The sequence below is a fragment of the Canis lupus genome, chromosome 30 (genome assembly GCF_011100685.1).
Source record: "Canis lupus familiaris isolate Mischka breed German Shepherd chromosome 30, alternate assembly UU_Cfam_GSD_1.0, whole genome shotgun sequence".
In the NCBI taxonomy this organism is placed as follows: domain Eukaryota; kingdom Metazoa; phylum Chordata; class Mammalia; order Carnivora; family Canidae; genus Canis; species Canis lupus.
The window spans coordinates 15,297,373-15,324,377 of NC_049251.1; the positions used below are offsets into that span (position 1 = coordinate 15,297,373).

The following is a 27,005-nucleotide window of genomic DNA, read 5'->3' on the forward strand; positions in this document are numbered from 1 at the left end:
ATAATAACTAGAGAAAAAATTTTTTTGAGATGAACTAAATCTTTAACCCTCTAAAATAGAAGACATAAGGAAGAATGAAGTTGAAATTAAAAAGGTTTGTCATGTAAACACAAACCAACAGATTTACATGACAATAAAGTTTTGGGCTCAAGTATTGGTTCTGCTGCTAATGGTCTCTCTTTATAGGCAAAAAGAGTTCAGATCTTTGAGAACTAGTTTTCCCAACCCGAAAATGAAAATAGAGATCTGATGTTTCTCCAAGGTTGAAATGAAGATCAAAAACTTTTTACAAAGTATATGTTGAATTAAAAAAGAATTAATATGAAAAATGAATGCTATATTTTAGCCAATCATCTACTAAATAATAATATTAATAGCTATCAATGACTAAATGTCTAGTATGTGCGGGGTGCCTGGGTGGCTCAGTTGGTTAGGCGTCCAACTCTTTGATTTTGGCTCTGGTCATGATCTCAGAGTCCTGGAATCCAGCTTTGTGTTGGCCTCTGTCTTAGTGGAGAGTCTGCTTGAGATTCTCTCTCTCTCTCTCCTTCACCCCACACTCTACCACTCACAGGTGCATACTCTAATAAATAAATAACTATTTTTTAAATGCCTAATATGTGCAAGAACGTATTATATGAGGCCCTTTATGCCTTAATCCTCATTTTAACCTCCAAGAGACATCTATAATCTACTTAACAGAAAAAAACTTGATACAAAAACAGGCTCAGAAAAGCCAAGAAATTTGCCCAGGATCACAAAGCCAGTGATAAATGGCAAAACTACAAATCAAAACAAAATCTGGATGTAAAGACCATGCTCCTTCCACTAGCCATTTAGAACTAATCTGGCATTAACAGGAAACGAGGCATTCACAGTAGTAAATTTTCCAGATAACTACATCTTAACTTCAAACTTTTATGTAAATCTACCTATAGATTTATAATACATACAACCTTTTTTTGCTTTAATTAACCAAAGGTGAAGGCTTTTTTCAATAACAGGATCATGTCTGTGGGCATTTTGAGGGAGATCACAGCTATAGTTCTGTAGCTCTCTCCTTGCTAAGGCTGGGCTATCTGACCAAAACACTGGTATTACCTCCTAACCCTCTGCCCCAGCTACTCTGCAGTCAGGAACTCAGATAACTCATGAGATACAAACACAAATCTAAGTCAATAAGAGCCTGAGGGTGCTAGTTGTGCTATTGGCATCCTAGTTGTGCACATATGCTAGTTATGCTATTGGCATCCTAGCTTCCTTCTGGATTGTATCTGTAATCTGTTGATGAGAGTCCCTAAAGATTGACCCTACAGATAAATGGAGCCTTATTAAACCGAATTAACATCTTGTTTCACAGGATTACCAGATCACTTGATATTTCAATTTTCTGAATGTCATCTTACTATTTTGAAAATGAAATCACAGGATTAAAATACTTAACTTCTAAAATCTATTATAGAGCAAACCCTTCAGGAGATTCATATACGTAAACATAACAGGTAGTAAACACTCTCATGGAACAAAAATGATGGTACCCAGTCTGAAACTATACACTTGCTGGTGCAAGTGTGACATTTATATGTATTCAAGAAAGGCTCTCCTTAGCCTAAATGCAATCTCTGCCAAATATCCATCTTTCATCCTTTTTCCACACCAGCAGAAGGAATGACTGGATAGATGCCTCTTTGTATATCCAGGATAATGTGTAGCACACAGCATTTAGCTGCTCACAAGTATGCCTCCCTTTCCTTGCCCACACACATGTGAACTCCCTAGAGGGAGAGTTTCATCCTCATCTTTTGTCCTCTACTCCTAGAGCCTTGCATAGCACCTTCCAGACCGCAAGTGCTTCAAAAATATACATCCTGTCCTTCATTCAGCTCTTAAGTGTTTAACAGTACCAAAATGTGTTCCCTCTCCCACCACCCCACCCTTTTCACCTCTGTTCCTTTCATGAGATTGCTAAAGCATCTGTGTCAAACAGTGGTATAAAAGACAGAATCCGTATTTTAAAAGTAAGATCACAGTCAAGATCCTAGGGAAAATTAACGCTTATTTTTTCACATGCCATTGATAAATGCCTTCCACACACAGTACAAATAAAAATAATACATCCTTACCTCAATAATAAAAGATACATAACCTCAGTCATAGAATTTACTCTGTATATTTTAACTTTAATCATTTTATACCTTATTGAAATTGACATGTCTATTGGTACTGAAGATAGTTCAATATCAATAGTTGAGGTTTCTGTTCATTTTTATTTCACACATTTACACCTCATTAGAAATAACTAAGGCATACTGTCCCACATTCAAGAATCCCTAGTCAGCTCTCATTTCATGCCTGGTGCCACTCATTTACATGTCTCTTCAGTACTATTAGTGCAGACTCTTCTATAGTAAACTATTTGCTTAATACCTCTTCACTTTGGATTTTTTCCAGTTGACTTTCTTAATACCCAAATCCACATATGATTCAGTGAGTTCTATATTTAATTCTCCTTCTGAGTCACTTGGAAGTATTCCTAATTTTGCGGCAGATTCATAGAGAGAAATTTCATCTTTCAGTTCTGTTAATTCTTCCTAAAACACAAAATTGTTGACAATTATTTTCCTACATGAAGGAATCAGTCATTTATCTATGCTTCTAAATTCATTTTAATGATCAACAGAAAGCAGAAAGGCTTCTTCACATACATCAAATAACAACTTTAAAATGATGCTGCTACGAACATGGGTGCATAATTAAAATATCTATATAACTTTAGAAAGGCTAGCACATATCAGGTTTTCCAGAAAACTGAATGAACCAAGGAATAAATGAATGAGAAAGCAAACATAAGGAGCTTCTCTCATCCCTCCCTTACTTTTTGTCCTCCATAAAAAGTGTCCCTTGAGCTGACAAACTGATGGCAGCACTTTTTGGCTTCCTGGAAGACAGAGTAGACCGGTTTGCCAAGAACGTGTTGTACTTTAGTCTGCCGGTGGGAAAAGGCAAAATACGTCTTTCCAACAGAGGTAATACTGGAACTCTTCCTCCAGTGGAAAATGTAAGTAGCGCTGGAGGAGGATGTGAGAGAATTGCAGCTAAACTGCAGGTCTCCCACACCTGTAGATATACTTATCTCTGGGATATACCCATAAATGAAAGGACATGCCACATGGAGGCAACAGACAGGCAGACTGATGGGGGGTGGGGATGTGGACAGGTGGTGGACAGGCCCTGGCTCTGCAGTCCAGACAGACCTGGGCTTGACTACCTATGTGGGTGAGACTGTGAACAACTCTCATTGCCTGGTCTGGAGATGGGCCAACCACCTCTTTTATAGAGAAATCCAAGGTTTAGAAAAGTGATGTAAGCACTGCCTAATTCAGTTACCCACAGAGTCTCTTCCAGGTGGCAACACTCACTTGCAAAGCCTTGTTCATGTTTTCACTCATAGCGTGTGCTTTTTGTGCTTGCTGCAGCTGGAACCGTAGCTGAGCCACCTCCTGTACTGAGCCTATGGAGGGGGGGAAATCATAGAACACACCAAAAGTAAAGGGACAAAGTACCTATGATGTACAGAAGACTACAGAAGGTGGAGTTCTGCATTATCACCATTTCATTACTTTTCTAGGAGCTCGAAGGTATAACCAGTGGGACCCAGAAAGCATGGGTCCAGACACCTCCAAGACATGTCCACACACTTAGTATGGCTCTTCATATGTCCTTGGGAGGTTGAAGACTTGGACTACTGTGACCGTGCTATGAATCAAATCAGCCACGTCTACAGACCTTAATACCAAGAGTCCTTTAATAGGAGCATAATGTTCCAACTCATAGAAAGCCAAAGCAAAAATTCTTTGGAACCCATTTCTACCCTCTAATAAGAAAACTACATCTTGCTGCCTTTAGCTTCTTTCGAAATGCTTTTATTTCCACCACCCCCACCTCCACATGTGAAAAAAGCATATTCGGGCAATGCTTTGGAAACTTCGGTAACCTAATGTTTTAAATGTACTAGGGGAAGGCTCCCATGTAAAAGGGACTTTATTGGGCTTCCTCAAAAGAAAAAAGAGCATCTGGGAAATGGTTAAGCAAAGCAATGATGGCATATTATGCAACTAAAGAAAATCATATTTTCAAAGCCTTTAGTGGCAAGGAAAAAAGGCTCACTAAATAATGCCATGTGAAACATGAGGATACTAAACTGGGAGAGGGGGCCAAACAGTGTATGAGCCAAATTCTGCCCCCACCAAAAACATATGCACACTAATATTCTGACAATCTTTGAAATCTTTCAACTTTTGAGTAAGCTGCTCTTATATACATTGTGCCAACAGTCTGAATTGGCTTTATATGCCATTGTGTGACTTTCATATGTCAGCTAATGAATAACCATTGAGCTATTTTCACAGTAGGAGCTACTCACCAGCAAACAGGGCAGTTTTGTCTGTAGGGCAGTTTGCATATATGTGATTATTTTATTGCCTTTTACTCTAATATCATTCTATAAAAACAAGAAACAAAAGGACTGCTGAAACTAAGGACAAAAAGTGTATGTCTCAAACTTAATACCATGAAAACCATATGAGAAATCATAAGCGGGATGCCTGGGTGGCTCAGCAGTTGAGCATCTGCCTTTGGCTCAGGGCTTGATCCTGGAGTCCCGGGATCAAGTCCCACATCGTGGTCCTTGCCTGCTTCTCCCTCTACCTGTGTCTCTGTCCGTATCTCTCTGTCTGTGTCTCTCATCAATAAATACATAAGATCTTTAAAAAAAAAAAAAAAAAAAGAAAAGAAATCATGACAAAAATATAACTCCCTAGCTTCAACTGACCAGATAAGTGTGAAAGGGGAAAAGAAATGTAAAGAAGTTTCACAAAATGGTGGAAATACAGGATCAGTTTGAGTCTAAAAAGTGGGATTTCATAATCATTTTTACTTCCCAGGGAGAGAATCTGCCTTAAAACATATTTTATTGTTCAATTTTTGCACATTCGGCCTCAGTATGTTTTCAAAAATGCACTATGTACAGAAGCAGGGAATTGCCTACAGTGTGGGTAGGTAATTTTGCTTGAAGGAAATACATTCAAACATTAACAATAGTTCTGTGTAGTAGGATCATTGGTTATTTTTATTTGCCGTTATCTTTATTTGCCACTTTGTACTTGCTTGTGTTCTCTAAATTATCTAATGAAAATGCACCATACCTTTATGCATATACAGTTAACAATGTTAAAAAAATTGTCACTAGTGAACTTTTCTGGATTTTTATAATTCATGGATCCTATGTTCTCTCTGCTCATCATACTAGCCTCGTGGGATGACAAGAGCCAATCTTGGACACCCACCTGAGTGCAAAATGTTGGCACACTGCTTCTGACTCTCCTCCAGACTTCTCGTCAATCTGTTAATGATCTCAGTCTTTTCTAATTTGGTTGCTTCTTGATTCCTTTCCAGTTCTTTCACTTGATCTTTCAAATGACAACAGATATCTTCCTAAGGAGAAAAAGTATCCAAGAAGTCACTTTCATGATCAGTTATTAAATACTAAGCTAACAAATATGATACATAGGTCAAACATAAAATCACTACAGAGCAGCATCACCTCTTTGACAAGGTTAAGTGCACAGGACTGGGAGTTAGAATAAACTTTAATGATCTTGGGTGAGTCATCAACTTCTCCATCTGTTTTTTCTTTTGTAATTATGTTAATAAAGGTTAAATTCAGTAATTTCTAAAGTCCTTTCTGTTCTACAATCACAACTCACTGATATTCTAAAATTAGATTCTATTCAAGCCAAAGAAAATGTATTATAGTTCAATTTACATTTTACACTGTCACTATAAGGGTATGTATATATATTTAGGCAGACCACTTTGAACCATGCAATCTGTATCCTAAGACAGCAAGGATACAGATAAACACATGGAAACTCACTCTATTCTGAAGAGCCAAAAGCTCATTCTACTGAGCAGCCAAAAATAATCTCTCCCTCTTCTGAACTTCTTTTATACTTAATCTGTTTCTCTTATATTTTTCTTTCTACCTTTTATGTATTTTTCTTAATAAAATCTCCTTGAAGGTACCTATGCAGTAACTTACACACAGTGAGTGATACAAAAACAAACAAAAAAACCTTTAAAAATAAATGACAAAGAAAACCAGACAGGATAAATGTGTATGTGTGTTTGTATGAGTGCACCCATTCATTCATGTGTGTAACTATATGGAGATATATAGAAAATATGGAGCATGCATACAATATATTCAAATTTCTTTAAAAAGAAAAATGCATTTGGGAGTAATAAGCCATGGGAGTCCCATGCCTAGGTAGAAGAAATCACCACTTCTCATTCAAAAAAGACTATGTAGGCTGGATTCCACACAAAAAGCAGAGCATGAGATAGGCAGGAGTAAATTAAAGGAACTGGTTGAAGTTACCTGAAAAAGCCTGAAGAAAGTAAATAGTAAGAAGAATATCAAAGAGATTTGAAGCAGAGAAGGCAATTGGGGCCTGATCCATAGGATAATCTAAAGCTTAATAATGCCCTAAGGACAGTACCACAAGGTACACCTTATAAGGATAATGACAGCATCATTAAGCAGGGGAAAGAGACTCTGAAGTCTCTTGTTTTAGTTTGCAAATCCATGTGAATTTTGCATACTATTTCATAATGTAGTCATGTCTGCTTTAAATTTTTTCTACCAAATTTCTGAGCAAAGTGAAACTTCTGGAAACTGCTCCATGTTTATTCAACAGTGCAAACCTCTTGGCACACTGCTGCTGATTCCCAGGCCAGCTTGAAAAGCATGGTTCTGAAGCGCCAAAATAACATGGCAAACACAAGAATGGGCTAACATTAATGACAGTGTGAATGTGTGTGAGAGAAGGGGTGGGGAGACAACACATATGGGCTGGGGAGGCCATAATACCTTTTATAAATAAGAGACTAAGAGCTGACAAAAAGAAAGTTCAAGAAAAGGGAGATATGAAAAACACTATAAAGAGAAGGCTGACTGTGGCAATAACTTGACTAAATGCAACAATCAACTGAACCACATTTTTTCCTGTTGACAAGTTCAGGGGAAACCAATTACACTCATAATAAACCTGTGCGGTCTCTCTTTTTTTTTTTTTTAATTTATTCAGAGAGAGAGAGAGAGAGAGAGAGAGAGGCAGAGTCACAGGCAGAGGGAGAAGCAGGCTCCATGCAGGGAGCCCGATGTGGGACTCGATCCCGGATCTCCAGGATCACACCCCAGGCTGCAGGCAGCGCTAAACCACTGCGCCACCGGGGCTGCCCCCTGTGCAGTTTCAATATCAAAAAACAAAATGAGTGGTTCCTTCTTTTCTATGAGTAGCTTGAGTGAGAACATTTAGTTCAAGAGGGTTAAAGGCAGACATCTTTAAGACTGAATGAGAAGGGTGGTGATAGAATAGCTGAATCTATGGGAGCAAATAGAGCTCAACAAGATTTCTAGTGCACAGAAAAATGAGGATTAGGCCACACAGAGGTCTGTGGGAATTTCTCAGCCAAGAGAAAGTGTTTCACTGGAGCCTTTAAATCTAACACTAAAAGAAAGTTAGAAAGTAGACCAGGCAAAAGTCATGACATAGAAACCGAAGTTCACAACTTTACCTAAAGCTGTAGATTTCAAGACCAGAATGAAGAAAGATTCTTTACCATCAAAGAGATAATCGGAGATCTTAGCCTGACATTCAGAGATCTCAGAACACGACATCTCCATGAATGGGAGACAGAAGGCAGGAGAGCCCAGGAGAGGGTTTGCTATCAGTGTAATAATATGATTAGTTTACAATTATAGTCCTTTCCCACCAAGAACAAGCTGTTCATAAAGCAGTGATTTTTAACCTTTTCCAAGAACCTCTTGCACGGAGAACCTCTTGCATGAACTTCTTGGGAAATCTGAGCACGTTTGTGGGTCTTCTCAAAAAACAAAACGAAAAACACATATACGGACGTGTAAAAGAAAATTGTATCCACAATTTGAGAGGATCTATCAAAGCCTTGGCGTCTAATCATAAACTGCCTTCAGGGATGCCAGGTTAAAAGTGTATAACTAGCACAATGTGCTCCATGTAAACATGGACTCTGTTAGCACCGTACGCATATAGTGCATAGCACATAGGGACACAGCTAACTATGTGAAAGCTGCTCAGAACCTTCCTCAGAAATTGGCAAACTTATTTAAGTTCATTTACTAAATTATCCAGTTATTTGTACCTTGCTCCTATTTTCAAAAAGTTGTTTTACTTGTCTGGGTGATGTGCTGAATGGAACATAGGAAAAGGTTTATCTGAAAGGGAAATACGTTATAGCTCTTCAATAACTTTTATAAAGAAAAAAAGGGCAAGGGGCAAAATGAAGAATGTATGTATGGTTACCAGTTAGTTAAGAAATCAACCTGCTCTATATAGAATACACTCATATACTTTTCTGATTAAAGGCAGGGATCTCCCATCTCCTGGTTGATCTTTACAGCACCTCTCTAATCAGAAATCTCAATATGGATTCTGAGATAATATGGATTGTCCTTTTATTAAAAATACTGCTGAGCCAAATGATTCCAAATTGACAACACAAAAGAAATAACCTCAGAAACATCCCCAAAAGGAGAAACTATAAGCACTGTGGAATCACCACTTTGCAAAAACAGTTATGCAATTATATCCACAGGCTAGTCTCAGTGCTATGGTCTGCTTAAAAAAATAAAATAAAAACAGTCACAGAATGTAACAGTGGAAAAGATCTTAATCACACTTTCAATTTATGGTTCAGGTATCTGAAGCCCAGTCAGCATAGAATCAAGACTTGGTTCTGTGTTCTAGTCCAGGGTCCTTCTATTAAAGTGAGGGTCAAGGGAGTGGTAAGAACAGAGAATAGAGTGAGCACAGGGGTTGAACACAGCAAGAATTTCTTCCAGCCCTTCTGTGTAACCAAAGTCAGCAGAGAATGGCACTCTATCCTCAACCCTGCATGGAAAAGCCAACCAGATTCCACCCCTCTTGTCATCCAGGAAGGACCACTGTCCAAGTCCAACTAACTTTAATGCTACTACACAAACACAGCCAAGATAAATAAAACTATATCTCAAAAACAAAACAAAACAAAACAAAAAAACTATATCTCAAATGCCATTTGCTTAAATACTAAAGATTTTGTCAATAATTTGGCATAGCCCTTGTCCTTCCCCACATATTCTTCACACCAATCAAAATCACAATATTTCTATTAAAAAAAGCTATTTAGGAAAATAAATATAATTAAAAAGTCATATAAATACATATAAAAATAAAATAAGACAGTATACATTTATTACTGGCAATAATTCAGTACTTGTGTACTTATGTACATAATCTTCTGTACTTCTACCTAAAACATGGAAAAATTTAGGCAGGTGCATAAATAAGAAATAACCCAAATCAGGATGAATTTTAAGTGCACTGGGATTTGCCATACCCTCCCATCTTATTTTTCTGCTCTTCTTCTCTCGGGTTAATTCTGAAATTACATGAAGAAAAGTACACTCTGAAATTTTATTCATTCAAGTGATTACCTGGGGTTTGGAACACAAGCAAACCCACCAACTGACTCACCCACATCTTACATTTTGTTCCCTTTGGGGCAAAAATAATACACAGAGATGCTCAAGTTACAAATCTCAGGGATTTTAGGTCAGACTTTCTTCCCCCCCCCCCCCCCTTTTTTTTTTTACACTATTCTCAAAAATTAACTCCCAAGAACCACTTCTAGAATTGTCTAGAATTTACTGACAGGTTAATTACTCAAGAAAGGCTTTCAGTAACTTGTGTCCCAGGATACCTCTCAAATTCAGACCAGCTCCCAGAACATTCACTCTTTTCAGTATGGATTTACTCCAGGGCAATAAGAACAATATGTATAAATACTCTACAAATAAAGGACTAGTTTTTTTTTTTTTTTTTTTTTTTTTTTTAAATTTTTATTTATTTATGATAGTCACACAGAGAGAAAGAGAGAGGCAGAGACACAGGCAGAGGGAGAAGCAGGCTCCATGCACCGGGAGCCCGATGCGGGACTCGATCCCGGGTCTCCAGGATCGCGCCCTGGGCCAAAGGCAGGCGCCAAACCGCTGCGCCACCCAGGGATCCCCAAATAAAGGACTAGTAACGTGAGAATTGAGAAAGTACTGACCAGCCCTCTAAGAGAATTTCCAAAATTAAGCCTTCAGGGCATATTAATAGATTGAAAATATTTGGCTCTTAAGTTTTACTCACAAACACCTACTGCAAGCATCCAAAATTTCCGTATTATGAACCCCACAAAATATCAGTTGCAAAAAATAACCAGCTTTACTGGTTTAGAACAGTTGTTCATGTGAAATCATCCTAACCTGCTCCTTAAGTGCAGTAACTGTAGCATCCAATTTCCTTTGTAAGGACAACACTTGCTCTTCATGCTTCTTCGTGAGGCCCATAACAACACTCTCATGTTGCTCTCTAGAACGCTGAAGTGATTCAGAATGATGGAGGTCCAGCAGCTGCTGTTTCAGGCTCTCAAGAGCCATTTCAGTTGTCCTGGACTTCTTAATCATCTAGTTAGATACACACAAGATAGCCATGTTTAAAGTATTTTGACTTTAACTGTACTCTCCTTATGGACTTTAACTCTAAAAATCTACCATCCTTTAAGAAAAACAGACAAGGAAGGGTCTCCCTATGGTGGCTCTAGTTCCTTAAGACTTCCCCTAGCTGGAACCCACCAGGCCCATGGTTGCTGGAAACACTATTCTCTGAGAAAAAAAGTCTGTAGTTATCTGAGGAGAGTGATAGAGGATTTTGCTTTGCATGATGGCAGTATGGGTACCAGAAAAGGAATCTGCAGCTACTGTACTGGCCCCAGTGCTGTTTGCATTGCTCTGAGCCCAGGGGGGGTGGGGACGCAATCCAACTGTTAAAAAATTCCAACTCACAGAAAAATGACAACTGTTTCTTGAAAGACTAATGAAAATTGTCAATGATCACTTGCTAAAAACAAAGTTTTGAAAACTGTATCTATACAGTTGTTGAAAAATAATGCGGTACTAGGCTAAATAATGGCTCCCAAAAGAGGTCCATGTCCTAATCCCTAAACCCTATGAATATGTTATGTTACATGGCAAGGGAAAAGTAAGGCCGTAAACCAAATTAAAATTGCTAATCAGATAACCATAGAATAAAAATGATTATCCTGGATAATCTGGGTGGGCCCAATGTATCCAGAAAAGTCCTTAAATGAGGCAAACTGAGGCAGGAAATTCAGAACCAGTGACTTCTGGCTCTGAAGATGAAAATGGGCCATAAGCTAAGAAATGCCAGTGGCCGCCAGTAGCTGGAAAAGGCAAGGAAATGGATTCTTCCCAGAGTCTCCAAAAAGCAGTACAGCCCTGCTGACACCTTGAGTTTTGCCCAGTGAGACCCATGTCAGACTTCTGACTTCTGAACTGTAAGATAATAAGCATTGTTTCAAGCCATTAAGTTCATGTTAATGATAGAAAATCAGTACACTTTGTGATTGTTTTACTTATATTTTCATTTATTTTTTCCTTAAGATTTTATTTATTTATGAGAGCAAGAGAGAGAACCTAAGTAGGGGGAGGCGAAGAGGGAGAAGGAGAAGTAGACTCCTTGCTGAGCAGGGAGCCTAACAACAGGGTTCTATCCCAACACCTGACCTGGGGATCATGACTTGAGCCAAAGGCAGCCACTTAACCAACTGAGCTACCCAACCATCCACTTATGTTTTCATTTATGCTTTATTTCTTATACATGCAATTTCTAACTTATAAAAAGATTAAAAAGTTATAACCGTTTACTATATAAAAGTAATTCAACTTTTCTATAAGAGCTATCAGTTTTCAAAAAGTTAAAAATGTTAATAGTCTATATCACACACAAAAATTAAAATTTCAAATGAGGCTTATTCTTCATTTCTATTCCAGAGATTGACTATTTCAATATTGTTTTAAGTGCTTAGGACATTTATTCATTTGTTCAATAAATAATGTGAATACTTTGTACCAAGCAGGTTCTAAGCACTTAAGGACATGATGACAAGATAGGCAAGGTCCAAACTCTTACAACTTTCTGGTGGGAAGAGACAATCAATAACAAGTAAACAAATGAGATTGTTTCAGATAGTTTTAAAATAGAATAATAGGATATGGCATGATGAAGGAGAGTAGGAATATGGAGCTATGGGCTACTTTAGAGATAAAGTGACTTGTTTGGGGGGACACTGGAAGGATAAGGAACCAGATATGACACAGCACTGTTCAAATTCTTTCACAAAACCATCCTCAGAATTAGCCACAAATCTCATCCAAAACCTAACTCACAGGGATCCCTGGGTGGCGCAGCAGTTTAGCGCCTGCCTTTGGCTCAGGGCGCGATCCTGGAGACCCGGGATCGAATCCCATGTCGGGCTCCCGTTGCATGGAGCCTGCTTCTCCCTCTGCCTGTGTCTCTGCCTCTCTCTCTCTCTGTGTGTGTGTGTGTGACAATCGTAAATAAATAAAAAAAAAATTAAAAAAAAAAAAAAAACCCTAACTCACAATTTTATAGTCACTTCAATTTTAACCACCACCCTCCTCCAAAATGTTATTACTCTCATGAGTCACCCCCACCCCCACCGCCACCCCCACCCAGCTTGGCTACTAATGTCTTGGGACCATTTCCAATCATTATATGGCTATCTATCTCATTAACCAAAGAACATACCACCACTTTATCTTTGTTTTTAAGATTTTATTTTGAATTAACTTCTACACCCAACTTGGGGCTCAAACCCACAACCCCCAGACCAAGAGTCACACGCTCCACTGACTGAACCGCCCAGGTGCCCCTGTGCCACCACTTTTTTTTTTTTTTTAATTTTTATTTATTTATGATAGTCACACACAGAGAGAGAGAGAGAGGCAGAGACACAGGCAGAGGGAGAAGCAGGCTCCATGCACCGGGAGCCCGACATGGGATTCGATCCCGGGTCTCCAGGATCACGCCCCGGGCCAAAGGCAGGCGCTAAACCGCTGCGCCACCCAGGGATCCCTGTGCCACCACTTTAAAGGTAAGTCTGTTGGGGTCAGGAAATTTAGGTGCTGCTGTTTTGTCAATAACTGGCTTTGTAACCTTGGGCAAGTAATTTGACCTCTCCAAAAGGTCAAATTGATTTATTGATTAACTCATCGATAAAATCATAAACACAATGCTTCACTAATCAAAATCCCAGTAAGATTTCTTACAAACATGAAAAGTTGATATGCAAAATCTAGTAAAGAAAATGTGAAAAAGAGCTACAATATTTTTTAAGAATACTAACAGTAGCCCTTGTTTATCACATTTCAAAACAAACCATAAAACTATAATCATGATAGTATCAGAGTAGGAATAGAGATATATATGTGATAGAAGGCAGGGAAGACTTAGAAAAGAAACCCCTTGAGCAAGGGGTGTTAATCAACTAGCAGTGTGCTGTGGAAAGGACCTTCCAGAGAGAAGAGACAGCATATACAAGTACATAAAAACAACACACCCACTACTGAGTTTGAGGAGAATAAGGGAAGACGTAGGCAAGGATCAGATGGCCATTTCAGTGCCATACCTCATCCCATAAGCAAAGCAGGGTCAGGCTTTAAGCAGGGGAAAAACAATCAGTATTTCAAAAAGACCAACCATAAGAGAGAATTTGGGGAAGGGGTAAAAGACCAGAGACTTTTACCCTGCACCTGAGTGGCTCAGTCAGTAAAATGTCCAACTCTCAATTTTAGCTCAGGTCATGATCTCAGGGTCATGAGATCAAACCCCAAGTTGGTCTCTGCACTGGGCGTGTAGCCTGCTTAAGATTCTTTCCCTCTCTCCCACCCTCACTCCTCTCCCCCAAAAGAGACTAGAGACTATCACAGATGACTGGGTGAATGCAAGCACCATCCCTCCGAGGTAAGGGAAACAAAAGCAGACTTATGGTAGAAAATGATATAAACTGTAAAGTTCTGCTACATTTAGTCCCACATTACCAAAAAAGTTAAGTAACCATTTCACTAAAATAAACAACCTTTTACCACAAATAATCATGATAAAATATTTACCTGTTCTTCGTTCACTTTTAATGCTTGTATTTGAGTCTCCAGTGCTTTTATTTGTGCTTCAAGCTGTATTTCTCTTTCTTTTCCATTCTGAAAGAGTTTCTGTGATTCTCGAAGGCTGAGGGTCAAACCATCCTTTTCATCTAGAACATTAAAAATGTTTATATAAATAATAAATTACTGTACAGGGATCCCAATTGTCACAATCTCTATCACGTATCAGATACATATCATATAAATGTTCAGTTCAATTCAGATAGTAAACTTGAGCTGATTTAGAGAAAACCAGGAAAAATTCCAAAAAAGAATGCCCGAGTGACACCAAAAAAAATTGAGAGAACCAGAACCACTTCCTTCAAAAATTTTACTGTATTTTTTGGGGGACCACAAGATTTCCTAACAATGATTTCAGCATTTGTTTACTTGAGAAGCAACATGGATGTGACAAATCTCTACTAACCAAAGAAAGACTCTGAGAACTATTTGTTTTTTATACACAATGCAATGAACTTTTAAATTCACCTAATCTTAAATTCTTCCCACATACTTTACTGTAACAGTTTACAAGTTCTTCTCTCAAAATAAATTCTAAAAATATTACAGAAAGAGACCTTTTCACTATCAATTAAGTTTGAAACAAGTTAGAGTTCAGTCACAAAATTATTCTATAAATGAAAAGTCCAGCACTGACCAAAACTACAGAAAGCGTGAAGAGTAAGCAATTTTCATTTGAACTTGTGTTTATTCTATGTGCTTTCCCAGTAATGGCTCCATTTTTCTCCTTGACACACCCAAAGGAGTTCAGGATCACTAACTCTTACTTGGATTAAAATCTTATGTTAATTTGTAGGCTTAGAAAATGTATTACAAACTAAACACAAGTCTCTGGGAATTGGAATACTTCATCCAAGGTAAACTGTACAAGGAAGCAACAACTTATTAGGATAGAATGCTATCAGCATAGTTAAATAATGTTCACTGATTCTAACAGCCTATAGAAGAGAAAGGGAGAAAACGAGGACCTCGAAATAGAATGTTCTGGTGAAAAATAATCCCAAGGCAAGGTGTCAAAAGTCCGGGGTTTTTGTTTCATTTTGACTGACTCATTACTGAGCTCTCTGACCAAGTACATCAACTCTCTAAGCTTCATATTTAAAGTGAGGCTATTAGAAAAAGATATCTAGCTCTAGTGTACCTCATAAATGATAGCACCCAACAGGTGTCATCTTACCTTTGATTATTAGAAGCTGGTGATTCAGATATCTAATTTGATGCTCACTTTCACTTAACTTTTCAACTAAATTGTCTAGTTGTCTCTCTTTTGCTTTGTTAAGAACCTGAAGTTGGATAATCTGCATATTTTCTGCAGAATCTGCATTAAAATTAAAGATAATTTATTAGATAAATGTAAAATTGTGGATACAACTCATTATCATGAAATCAATTCAATGGATTGTGACTAGCATTAAAAAGAAGAATATATCAGAGTACATCATGTAGTATGAAAAACGATTATTTTGTGAAACTTTTTAGTTATATATACTTATTTACATAGATAATATTTAAAAAATGTACTTCTTACTGTAGTCACTGTTAGAAAAGTTTAAGTCGTCACTGGTCTAGAGTGTAACTCTGAGTCACTACTATTTTGGCTGAAGATTAGCATTTAACAATAACAGTGGAACAGCATTCAGTGTGCTCATAAAATTGAAAAAAAAATCAGCTTCTATAAAGCCATTTTTAAAGAACATTTCTGGACATTCTTCTCAAAATATTTTATTTTAAACAGGAGTGGGAATTATAGTGCATTCACATTTATGCTAGCACATAACTGCTACATTACCAAATGAATGAATAGATTAATAAAGAATTTTGAGGTCTTCTTTCAGACATGATTAAAGTCATTTTAAGGACCATTTAAAAATGACTGGGGATTAAAAGAAAAAATAATGTGTAGAAGGATAGTGCCTCAACAACAAAATGACAAATATTTTCTTAATTTTCTACTAGAACAATGCTTCTACTTGCTAACAAGCAAAACAATCTTCATTTTTATTTAACAATCTTCATTTTTTAAAAAAGAGATATGGTTAAGACCAAAAGAAACCCTTAGAGACTGAAAATTTTGTTACAAATCAACTTAGAATAGGGCTAGCCCAGGAATGAGCAGCCTATAGGCTACACCTCTCCCCAAAGTCATCTTTTTAAACTACTGTAGCTAAAAAGCTGTAATCACTAAATTCAGCACTATCATGCTATGAAGTTATTTAATTAATTTCCAAATGTCAAATTTAGACAAACATGTAACTTACTTAACCAAAAGATAAATCAACTTGATAAAATTCAGACTGTTAGAGTGACAAGGTTATATACAAAGAAAGGCCAGAAATACAAATGCAACTAACACAATGAAACTGAAAGAGCAAATACCAAGATGTGAGGCCACGAGGTGATGCTTATTTACTCAGTCTAAAACCAGTTATGCCACACAGGCTGGACTTCCTCATCTCATTCCATAAAACCTCTAAACAAAGAGAGGTGACCTCATATTTGCTCTTGATTCCTTTGGAGGAAGTGAGGTCTCGCCTCCCCCTATAACTACCCCACAGCCCACGTGTATGATGGAAGCAGTACTCTGAAGTTATAGCATGAAGTCCAGTTTACTTGGTGTAGCCCAGGAAACCCAGAAGAGTCAATGACTTTTCCCCTGCCTCTTAAATGTGAAACAAACAAAAGTCTTGCTGCCACACTCTAGAGTCACACTGGCTCTTCAAAATGCACAATAACTAAAAGTTATTTCACATGCCAGAAAGTGTAACAATAAAAGTTAAATGTATGAAACACTTCATAGGTCAGTCACAGCATAAGTTCTAGCTTTTGGTTTTGGATGTGTCCTCACCTTAAAACTCTAGTAACACTTTTCTCATTCTCATATTTATATATGCACTATATAAAGGAAAATTTTTTTTTTTGGAAATGCCACATGACTAAATTTGAGAAAAAGCTAGTTTAAATTCTGAATATTAAATACTTTATATCAGAGTTGCCCAATTATTACACTAAAAGTCTAAAAATAAAAACTTAAGATAATGGCTGACTTACTAAATTACATATCTACGTAGTAATGAAAAATCCAAGATTGAAGAGAAAATTCTATTTCACTCTCCAAATTAGACTTCAGTAAGAAAAACATGAATCTAATGAAAAATCTTAACCAATTAGAACTGAAATATATCGTTGAGAAGAACATTATTAATGTTTTATTTTTTTATATTAATGATTTATTATGGTAAGTTTCAGATATAAGGTAGAGAGAAGAGCACAATGAACCCCATGGACCCATCACCCAGATTCAATAATTATGAACCTATGGCCAGTCTTGCTTTATCTATATCTCCACCCAACATTTCTTCCAGCAACATATTATTTAAAGTAAATCCAAGACTTCAATCAGTTTACTCATAAATACTTCAGGATCTCTAACAATAAGGGAACTTAAAAAAAAAGAAAATCAACCACAATTCCATTATCATACTTTGAGAAGAAATAACGACTATTGAGTATGTCCAGTGTTCAAAACTCTCCATTTCTGTTATTAAGAAATAAATATAAACTTGATACATACTTCCATTAGCTTCTAAAAATTGTTGTTGCAGGCCTTCAAATGTGTCACTTCCTGCTATCTCCTGGGCTGGTGAGTCATTATTCCGGGCAGAAGACTGATAAGGTTTGTACGTCACTTTATATGGTTCCAAAGCTTGACAACTGGGACCTTGTGATGTAACAAATTGCTATCAAAAGATAATAAATGAAATTGACAATCAGGATTTGGCGTTTTCTTTGAAAATGATCTAAATTAGACACCTCAATTTTGTTATGAAATTTAATTGTGGTACAATCACAAACTTTATACATATAATCTTTGCTTAAAAATGTATCGCTTAGAGTTATTTAACTCTTAATTAAAAGTCTATAAAATATATAATTTTATGTACCTTAATTATACTTCTGAGCATACAATGGGGCCAATTCCATAAATAACACTCAAGAATTCCAAAGATTGTATATAAATATTTAAGAATGATTTAGTTGATGCCAACATCTTGGGAACATAAAAATGTATGTATTAAATAACAAGAATATGTGGTACAAGGCCTCATATGTAATAAATATTCAGTAACATTTGTGGAATAATTAACATTCCACAGAGTTAGAAGAGAAAATGACCACCTTAAAAGGATCAAAAAGTCATCCTGTCATTGGGTGACAGAATAGCTGTTGGCAAAAAGAGAAAAGCTATTGGCAAAATCGATGTCACTCAGACTAAGAAGCAGCCACCTATATCCTAAAATCTTATAAACTCTCCCAGGATAAGAAATTTTAAAAGTGTTTCTTTCCTTAACATTCATCCTATCTACTGCTGTTAACATCACAAAACAAGTATCAGCTTAAAAGTAGTCAACCTGGGATCCCTGGGTGGTGCAGCGGTTTGGTGCCTGCCTTTGGCCCAGGGCGCGATCCTGGAGACCCGGGATCGAATCCCACGTTGGGCTCCTGGTGCGTGGAGCCTGCTTCTCCCTCTGCCTGTCTCTGCCTCTCTCTCTCTCACTGTGTGCCTATCATAAATAAATAAAAAAATTTAAAAAAAAAAGTAGTCAACCTAGGGCAGCCCTGGTGGCTCAGTAGGTTTAGCACCTGCCTTCAGCCCAGGGCGTGATCCTGGAGACTCGGGATCGAGTCCCATGTCAGGCTCCCTGCATGGAGCCTGCTTCTCCCTCTGCCTGTGTTTCTGCGTCTCTCTCTCTCTCTCTCTCTCTCTCTCTCTCTCTCTGTGTGTGTGTGTCCCTCATGAATAAATAAATAAAATATTAAAAAAAAAAAGTAGTCAACCTAAAATTTGTCATAAAGGTGATAAGCTAGACAAATCAAGATAATAACTAAACGGTGTCATCTACATAGATTTACCACTTTAAAACTATATCAAGAGACCTGAATGTGGGGATCCTGGGGTGGCTCAGTGGTTTAGCGCCTGCCTTCGGCCCAGGGCGTGATCCTGGAGACCCAGGATCGAGTCCCACATCAGGCTCCCTGCATGGAGCCTGCCTCTCCCTCTGCCTGTGTCTCTGCCTGCCTCTCTCGCACGCTCTCTCTCTCTCTCTCTCTGTCTTTCATAAATTCATAAATGAATAATTTTTTTAAAAAATCTTAAAAAAAAAAAAAAAAAAAGGAGACCTGAATGTAGCTTCTCACTGAAGCTTGGTGAAGTGGTAGAAGCCAGAAGCAGCAGCAAGTGAGGATGGTTATTCTCTGGTAAACATAACTTTTGCCATTTAACTGTTTCTATAAAGCCTCTCTTTAAAAACTCTAACTTAAGATCATGATTTCATTAGATTGTAAACAGAAAACAGCATGACTAATTTAACATGAACCTGAATAAAAGCACTCTCAGGGATTTTTGTACTGAAAATAAAGCCTATCTTTGCACTTATGTGCATATTTTAAATATGCACATTTTATGTACATTTTTTAAATATGCACACAAGCAAATACGTGCACACATACACACAAATTTCTGAAAGTCAAATTCTTACAATACCTGGAAATGATTCCTTTGAGGTTCTGAAAATTTAATTACATTGGTTGGTTGACTATTAAATTCCTGCTTCTGACCATTGATAAATGGCCTAAAGTTTTCCGGAAGATGATATAAATCCGTCTGTTCATAATTACTTGGAGGACTATAACCACTCCCGCCTTCATCTCCACCTTCTTTGGGATGGTAGCCAGGATGCTGGTCATCATTTTTACTTTGATTGTCTTCCCAGCCGTTGCTACGTTTCTTTCCAACATATATATCCCGAATCTCATTATAGTCCTATTAGATAACAAGAGTAAAAACAAAGGGACTATGATCCATTCCCACTCTCACCAAAGTCATTACCCACCAGATACTTACATTTACATTTTGAGATTTAGGCAGCACTTGATGCTCATGCCAGTTCATCTCCAACTGCTCAGAGCGATGTAGCCTTGAGAAAAATCAATACTTTAGAGCCTATCACTTATTTGGACATAGATATCACAAAGAACCCAATATTTTAACATGTTTTTCCTCCAATCTTCACCCAAAATTCTAACAATTAGTCTACAATTTTTCAACCATGTACATACATTATTGCTACTGAGAATCAAAAGAAAGAGCATTATAGAATTGCAATGTACAAGAAAAAGCGTTCAGTCCTTACTCTTCGTCTGTGCCATCCTCGCTGCAGTCCGAATAGTGGAGCTCGGGGGAGGACAAGTCATCATCTAGCATATCATGCGGAAGGTCAGTGAGTAACTGCTGCAACTGAGACAGGAAAGTCAGCATCAATATCACCCTGAATGAAACATGAGATGCCGAACCACAGCTGCCTTGCAATGAGTGATTTTGACTTTAGAAGTCAAAGAAGTTCCTAATTTCTCCATTTAATAAATTATTGAAATTCCACATAAATTATGTTCATCATTTCACTTGGGAAACAGGGGAATACACAATATCAGGATTTATATTAGAAGGCTTTTTTTCTACAAATGTCTTAAATACACTTAACATTACAATAGAATTTTAAAACTTCTTTATGGAAACACAGCAAGTTGTGATAATGGTACAATCATAGTATTATGTTATCATGGGGCAGACTGGAGTCTCAGAGTCCTGTCCTGCCAGTAATCAGACCTTGGGGACTTGACAACCACACATCCCCTCGGGGAATCTAAGTAGCCAGCTCTACTGTGCCCAGGTGGTAAGAACAGAAATACCAGCAGCAGGTGGCCAGAAACCCTTAAAAGCTCTAATAATTTGATAGAAACCCTTTGGAGAGTGACTAATTAACAGACTGCCATCTAATTCCAAAGATGAAAAGATACATGATACTCAGCTCTGGTAACACAGTTGAGTAAAAACAGAGCTTTAAGATTCAGTTTTCTACAGAAAATACTCTGAAAAGCATAATTCCAAACCTGACATAAAAGCATTTGACTTCACTCTCCAATTTTTTTTCTAGAAAAAATTTTTCTTTAGCATTCTGCCTATAAAAACTAGATAAATTCATTTAAGTTTCAAGATAAATGGTGATTAAGAGATGAATGAATTGTCTTATTTGTCGACTGTCAGTATCTGTAATGTCTTTCTTCAAGTCCCAATATATTGTCCTACAATGTATAGCAATCAGAAGATTCAAATACTATATTAAACAGAAGAGGGCTGCTTATGACTTCTATTTTTTTTTTAAGATTTATTTATTTATTCATGATAGACAGAGAGAGAGAGAGGCAGAGACACAGGCAGAGGGAGAAGCAGGCTCCATGCTGGGAGCCCGACGCAGGACTTGATCCCGGGACCCCAGGATCACGCCCCAGGCCAAAGGCAGGCGCCAAACCACTGAGCCACCCAGGGATCCCCAGGACTTCTCTTTAAAATTAAGCACTAGTTAAATCAACAAGTTGACTGAGTCCTCCATAGTACATAAATGAACCCTAGAGAATTATGCAATGAGTGAATTTTAAAGATACTAAATACTTTGTAAAACCTTGGGGAAAAAATGAGATGCTCCTTAGTCTATGGCAAGTTATTTTTCTCCATTTTAGAAGAAATGAAATGTAGTATAAAACATTTTTCATTATTATATTTATAATCAAAACCTTATGAAAGAAAATAAGTATGTGAAAAGTTAAATGAAAGTATTACGGGGGCACCTGGATGGCTAGTTGGCTAAATGTCCAACTTTTGATCTGAGCTCAGGTCTTGATCTCAGGGTCATGAGTTCAAACCCTCCATTGCCAGCATGGAGTTTACATGTATATATACACACACACACACACACACACACATATATATATTAAGAAAGGTCTCAAAGGAATGTTTCAATTGCTAACTGAATTTTGGAGAAGTCAAATTAGGGAATGGAAATGGAGTATGTGAAGAAGGGAGGGAGATACTTCCTTGATCCCATATATATTTCTAATATTCACTGTATTATTTTTTTTAAGTTTTCTCAATCCATTTTGTTCTTTAAAAATGACACAAGAGAGGGATCCCTGGGTGGCGCAGCGGTTTGGCGCCTGCCTTTGGCCCAGGGCGCGATCTTGGAGACCCGGGATCAAATCCCACGTCGGGCTCTCAGTGCATGGAGCCTGCTTCTCCCTCTGCCTATGTCTCTGCCTCTCTCTCTCTCTGTGACTATCATAAATAAATAAAAATTAAAAAAAAATCATTAAAAAAAATGACACAAGAGAACAATATTCCATTCCAATGAAAAGTTAATTTCATCTCAAAATTTATTTGATATTAATATTAATAACTAAGACCTTGATTTATTGGTCACCTGCTCATGCTGGGTAATTGAAAAACCATTTTGAGAATTAGCTATATCAGTCAGACTTAACCCAAAGATATAAAGAATAAGAATCACACAAAAGAATCACTAAAAGCTAACAGAACACATCAACATATTAGTATGCTACATGTGTGCCTCAAGTGAAAGGTAGCAAAGTGATTTGAGAAAGATACAAAATTCACTAAGTAAAAAACATATATAAGGTCTTTCAAAAGTAGTCCAGCCTGTTTTGTCTGTAATTATGCATCACTCCTTTAAGGAAAAAGACCGCCCCCATATACTACACAGAGAAAAATTACAACAAAATAAATTTCTTATGCTTACATCAAGTAAGGACTCCTGTACAGAAAGAATATTTTCTTCTAAGCCTTCAGTGAGGTTCAAGTACATAGCCTTATAATTAAGGAAAACGTTGACAGGGACATCTGTACAGTACATAGTTTCCTCTCACCAGGATAGAAAAAGCTATACAATAACTAAGCAGTTCTTGTAGTTTTGTGATACCACAAAATTAACAAAACTAGCATCCACAGAGGAAAATTAATTTGAGCCTAAGCAGTAAGTTCATCAAAATGCTTCTGGATCCACGGGTGAACTTAACAACTAGCAAAATCATCCCTATAGTGTTTTATAGGGATGACTATAAAATATTTTACATATATGCTAACACTTTGAAAGCGTTTCATTCACCTTCAAAAAATTTTTCCATGATGTTCTTTGGCATAGCTGGGCCATATTCCTTGGCTTCCGTAACTCTCAAGACAGGGAAAAGCTAAATGAGGTGAGTTCTCCTAATAAGGCCATTCAAGAACAAAATCCCACCCCCCAAGGCTTCCATTCCCAGAACCCAAGTGTGCCCTTCCCATATACATTGTCAAATGGATTTTGGTTTTGGTCACTAAACTTTATAACATAAAACACAGAATTATCAGATCAACCTAGCATGTTACCAAGTCGAGAATTTTATAAACTATAAATTTTCTTCGTTAAAGATCCACTTAGCTACCAAATACAGATTCAAGGGCAAAGAGAACTATCTTTATAAATAATGACATTTAATCCCACTCATTACTTTGAAATTCATCAGATTGCTTTTTGGTCCCAAATGCAATCTTTTCAGTGGGATGTTATTGTGCGTCAACTGAACTTAATAATTTTTTTTTGAACTTAATAATTAAAGAGATACCTTCCCTACAAAAAAAGATCATTTGCCATTGCTAAGGCTTCCACTGAAATGCAATCTAAACCAATCCATAAACTCCTCTCCCTTTACTACTTCACAGGTTTCTTCTCTAACAAGAAAAAACTGAGGGAATTTTACTCAAAGAATTTCAGCAGCAAAACACTTTGCAATTACCCATGCAGAACATCCAAAACAGCTATGTTTAGGGGGAATGTAAAACAGAGAACATGTAAACCTTTTGTTAGGGTTTTCGATTTAAATTAACGAAACAGACTGTCTTTGGAGACTATGATCTTCAATATTCATGAAAGAAAGAGTTCTGATTACAAACCAGACATATTCTTCCTGCAGAAAAGCAGCATATGGAGTAGCCAACATTCATATGGCTTTTAAACAGGTTAGTTCATAAGTATACCGGAAAGATTCTGATATTTTAAAATATAAATTATTAAATAATGCTTTTGGGAATATACAGTAAATAGAATCTTCATTTTAACCTAAGAGCCAAGTTCAAAACATCCTTGGAAAGGCTCAATACGGGAATGAGAAAGGGCCAAATAACTTGGCAGCTAGAGCCTTAGTTTATGAATTATACTACATGAGGAATTTTTTTTTTAAATCCATTCCATTAGTAAGCTACATTTTATGTTAGTGGGGAAAACTCCGTCTAGATTACCATATCTGAAAAAAGAAATACAGCAGCATTTGTTAGACAATATCAGCCCCACAAATGACACAGTACTTTAGGCCTGGAAGGAACACTGGAGCTCCTCCAAGCCAAATCTCTCCTTCTAAAGGGTTTGAACAAACCAAGGCCCAGAGGAGGGGAAGGGCATGCCCACAAAAGTGAGAGTTACAGCCCCAGAGCTGGCACCAGAACCTGTATCTCTCTATTTCCACTCCAATTTTCTTCTACATGACATTCCGTTGGTCACCAGAAGTCACTTATTTCTACCTGTTTGTATACAATCAAGCTATAGTCTGCCAGTCACGTTTTTGTTCCCATTGTGACAGTCCCTGAAAAACACCTGTATGTTTTGAGAAATATCCAAAGAAACAATCCAGATGAAGTATAAGAAATTGCTAAAGAAAAACATCAACCATATGAATACTCAACCATTTGTTCCTTTTTCTCAGGTGATAACAAGAAAAGGCCACTAAATAAGTTAAATAATATAAAATGTAAACAAATACTAGCTTCATAACTCCCTCTAGTGGGGACAAAATGCCCATCTTTCTATAATTACATCAAACAAGGCAATTAAAAAGTAGAAGAAAGGCTATGCAGTAGAAACCCTACCTTTTTAAAATATAGGATTTCAAGCTCAGATGTGCTTTATTATTCTATTAGAGAAGCACCAATATAAAAACCAAATGGACTCAAACCAGCATGGCCAGGTGTGAGTTTCTCTCTGCCATCTGCTTCTAAACCACCTACATTTCTACTCAGGATCATTTTTCAGACTTCAAATTAATCATTACTAAATGAACCATCATCAGCAAGTCTCATTTTGACATTGCAGATTACTAGTACTTTTGCCCCAAAACACCAGCTCCAAAATACATGCATACATACATAGAGTCAAGCAATAATCACAGAGCTGTTTTTGGTGACACTGCAGAAAGTACATGTATACTCCAGCAAACTGTGAGATCCCCAAAGGACAATCTACCCTAACCTATGGGTGTACCAATAACTTTGGAGCCTGTAACCACTCCTATCACAACAGTAACAACTATAGGTCTCTAACATTCCACAGTGAAATGACAAGGCACACTGACTTAAGTGAAAAGTATTTTGAAAAAAATCACATTGTTACATTATGAATGAGTTAATAGAAGAACTTTTGAATTCCTCTTTCCTGGGACAGCTTTTTTTTTTTTTAATATAAATTTATTTTTTATTGGTGTTCAATTTGCCAACATATAGAATAACACCCAGTGCTCATCCCGTCAAGTTCCTGGGCCAGCTTTATAAGTAAAAGTTTGCCTAGAATACTTTGGATGAGGTCTACTTAGTAGCAAAGACAACTACATCCATAATTCTTAAATGGTACAGCAAGAAAGTAAAGGGCTCCAATAAGCTGAAAGGAATATGGGTGATATAAATACTAACTGATGTAACAGCCTATCTCTATGGTATCCTCACCCTTGCTCATCTGCACCCTAATCTGCTGTTTACTGCGTAGAAGATTGAGTTTTGGGTTTAACATGGGGTGAGGCTGTGGATTATGCACCTCTCTGCTATGCCTTGGCCCACAGTGAGCAAACTTTTACCATTAAAGAACTGGTACTTTAGAAATGATTATAGTACCTCACTTTTCTGCAAAACTCTTTATTTTTTTTCAAAATACGGGTCTCATCATGTGGTTTGAGATTCCACTGGTCTAAATGTCCTCTGAATATTGAAACACTCTAAAAAATGAAGTGATTATTCCTTTTCTGAAGATTAAATGCAAATGTACCTTCTCCCTTCACTCTTCTAAGCAAACAATGGCTTGAACGGAAATGGAAAAGGCAAGATCATAGAGCTCCTACTGGGATGGCATGGAAGTTGGAACTTGACTGTGGCTTATTCACTGACTTAAGGATAAGTATAGACAAAATCTCAATTGCCCCAAAGTACCCAAATTAAGCTCAGCAACTGGCCATTCATACCAGAGGGTCAAAATCAGGATTACTCTACCATTTACAGAGAGAGGAGGGATCCCTGGGTGGCGCAGCGGTTTAGCGCCTGCCTTTGGCCCAGGGCGCGATCCTGGAGACCCAGGATCGAATCCCACGTCGGGCTCCTGGTGCATGGAGCCTGCTTCTCCCTCTGCCTATGTCTCTGCCTCTCTCTCTCTCTCTCTGTGACTATCATAAATAAATAAAAATTAAAAAAAAAAAAAAAAGAGAGAGGATCTCACAAATCCTTAGTAGGGGAGACTATGAGTCAGATATGGTCCACTTGGCCCTACAGTACATCCTCAGGGATACAGACATTCCCCCTACATATGTGAACTGACTACCAAGTGATTCACTAAGTAGAGAAAGCAATATGCATTAGCCCTCTACTAACACTTATAAGCCAGCTGTTGATTCCAAAACTACCAACCAGGGAACAGGAAAAGACCACTCTTTTCTTTAACCCCGCAAGGCTGTGAAATGTTTTTCTATAGTAGGTTTAGACAGGTCAATCAGAGGAGATTGAAATAGCCTCTGGATATGCAAACAAACCTAGGTTTGATTAACCAATTTGTCATTTTAACTTGCAGTGATGATATATACAAAACTGAATTTTTATGAATAATCCTGAATTTTGTTGGTGAAAATCTGAAACCAT

The 27,005-nt window shown here is 37.4% G+C and overlaps 1 protein-coding gene across 2 annotated transcripts in view; it reads right to left on the reverse strand.

Annotated features, from left to right (window-relative positions):
* CEP152 (centrosomal protein 152) overlaps positions 1 to 27,005 on the reverse strand; it is an 88,990-nt gene that overhangs the window by 54,229 nt on the left and 7,756 nt on the right. For both annotated transcript variants that reach the window (XM_038580372.1, XM_038580371.1), the window contains exons 3-12: positions 20,365 to 20,468; positions 20,076 to 20,148; positions 19,716 to 19,994; positions 17,745 to 17,910; positions 15,351 to 15,491; positions 14,123 to 14,262; positions 10,394 to 10,594; positions 5,346 to 5,493; positions 3,420 to 3,511; positions 2,428 to 2,591 (exon numbers count right to left, since the gene is read on the reverse strand). In XM_038580372.1, coding sequence (XP_038436300.1) covers positions 2,428 to 2,591; positions 3,420 to 3,511; positions 5,346 to 5,493; positions 10,394 to 10,594; positions 14,123 to 14,262; positions 15,351 to 15,491; positions 17,745 to 17,910; positions 19,716 to 19,994; positions 20,076 to 20,148; positions 20,365 to 20,468 — 1,508 coding nt within the window. The remainder of the gene's footprint in view (positions 1 to 2,427; positions 2,592 to 3,419; positions 3,512 to 5,345; positions 5,494 to 10,393; positions 10,595 to 14,122; positions 14,263 to 15,350; positions 15,492 to 17,744; positions 17,911 to 19,715; positions 19,995 to 20,075; positions 20,149 to 20,364; positions 20,469 to 27,005) is intronic.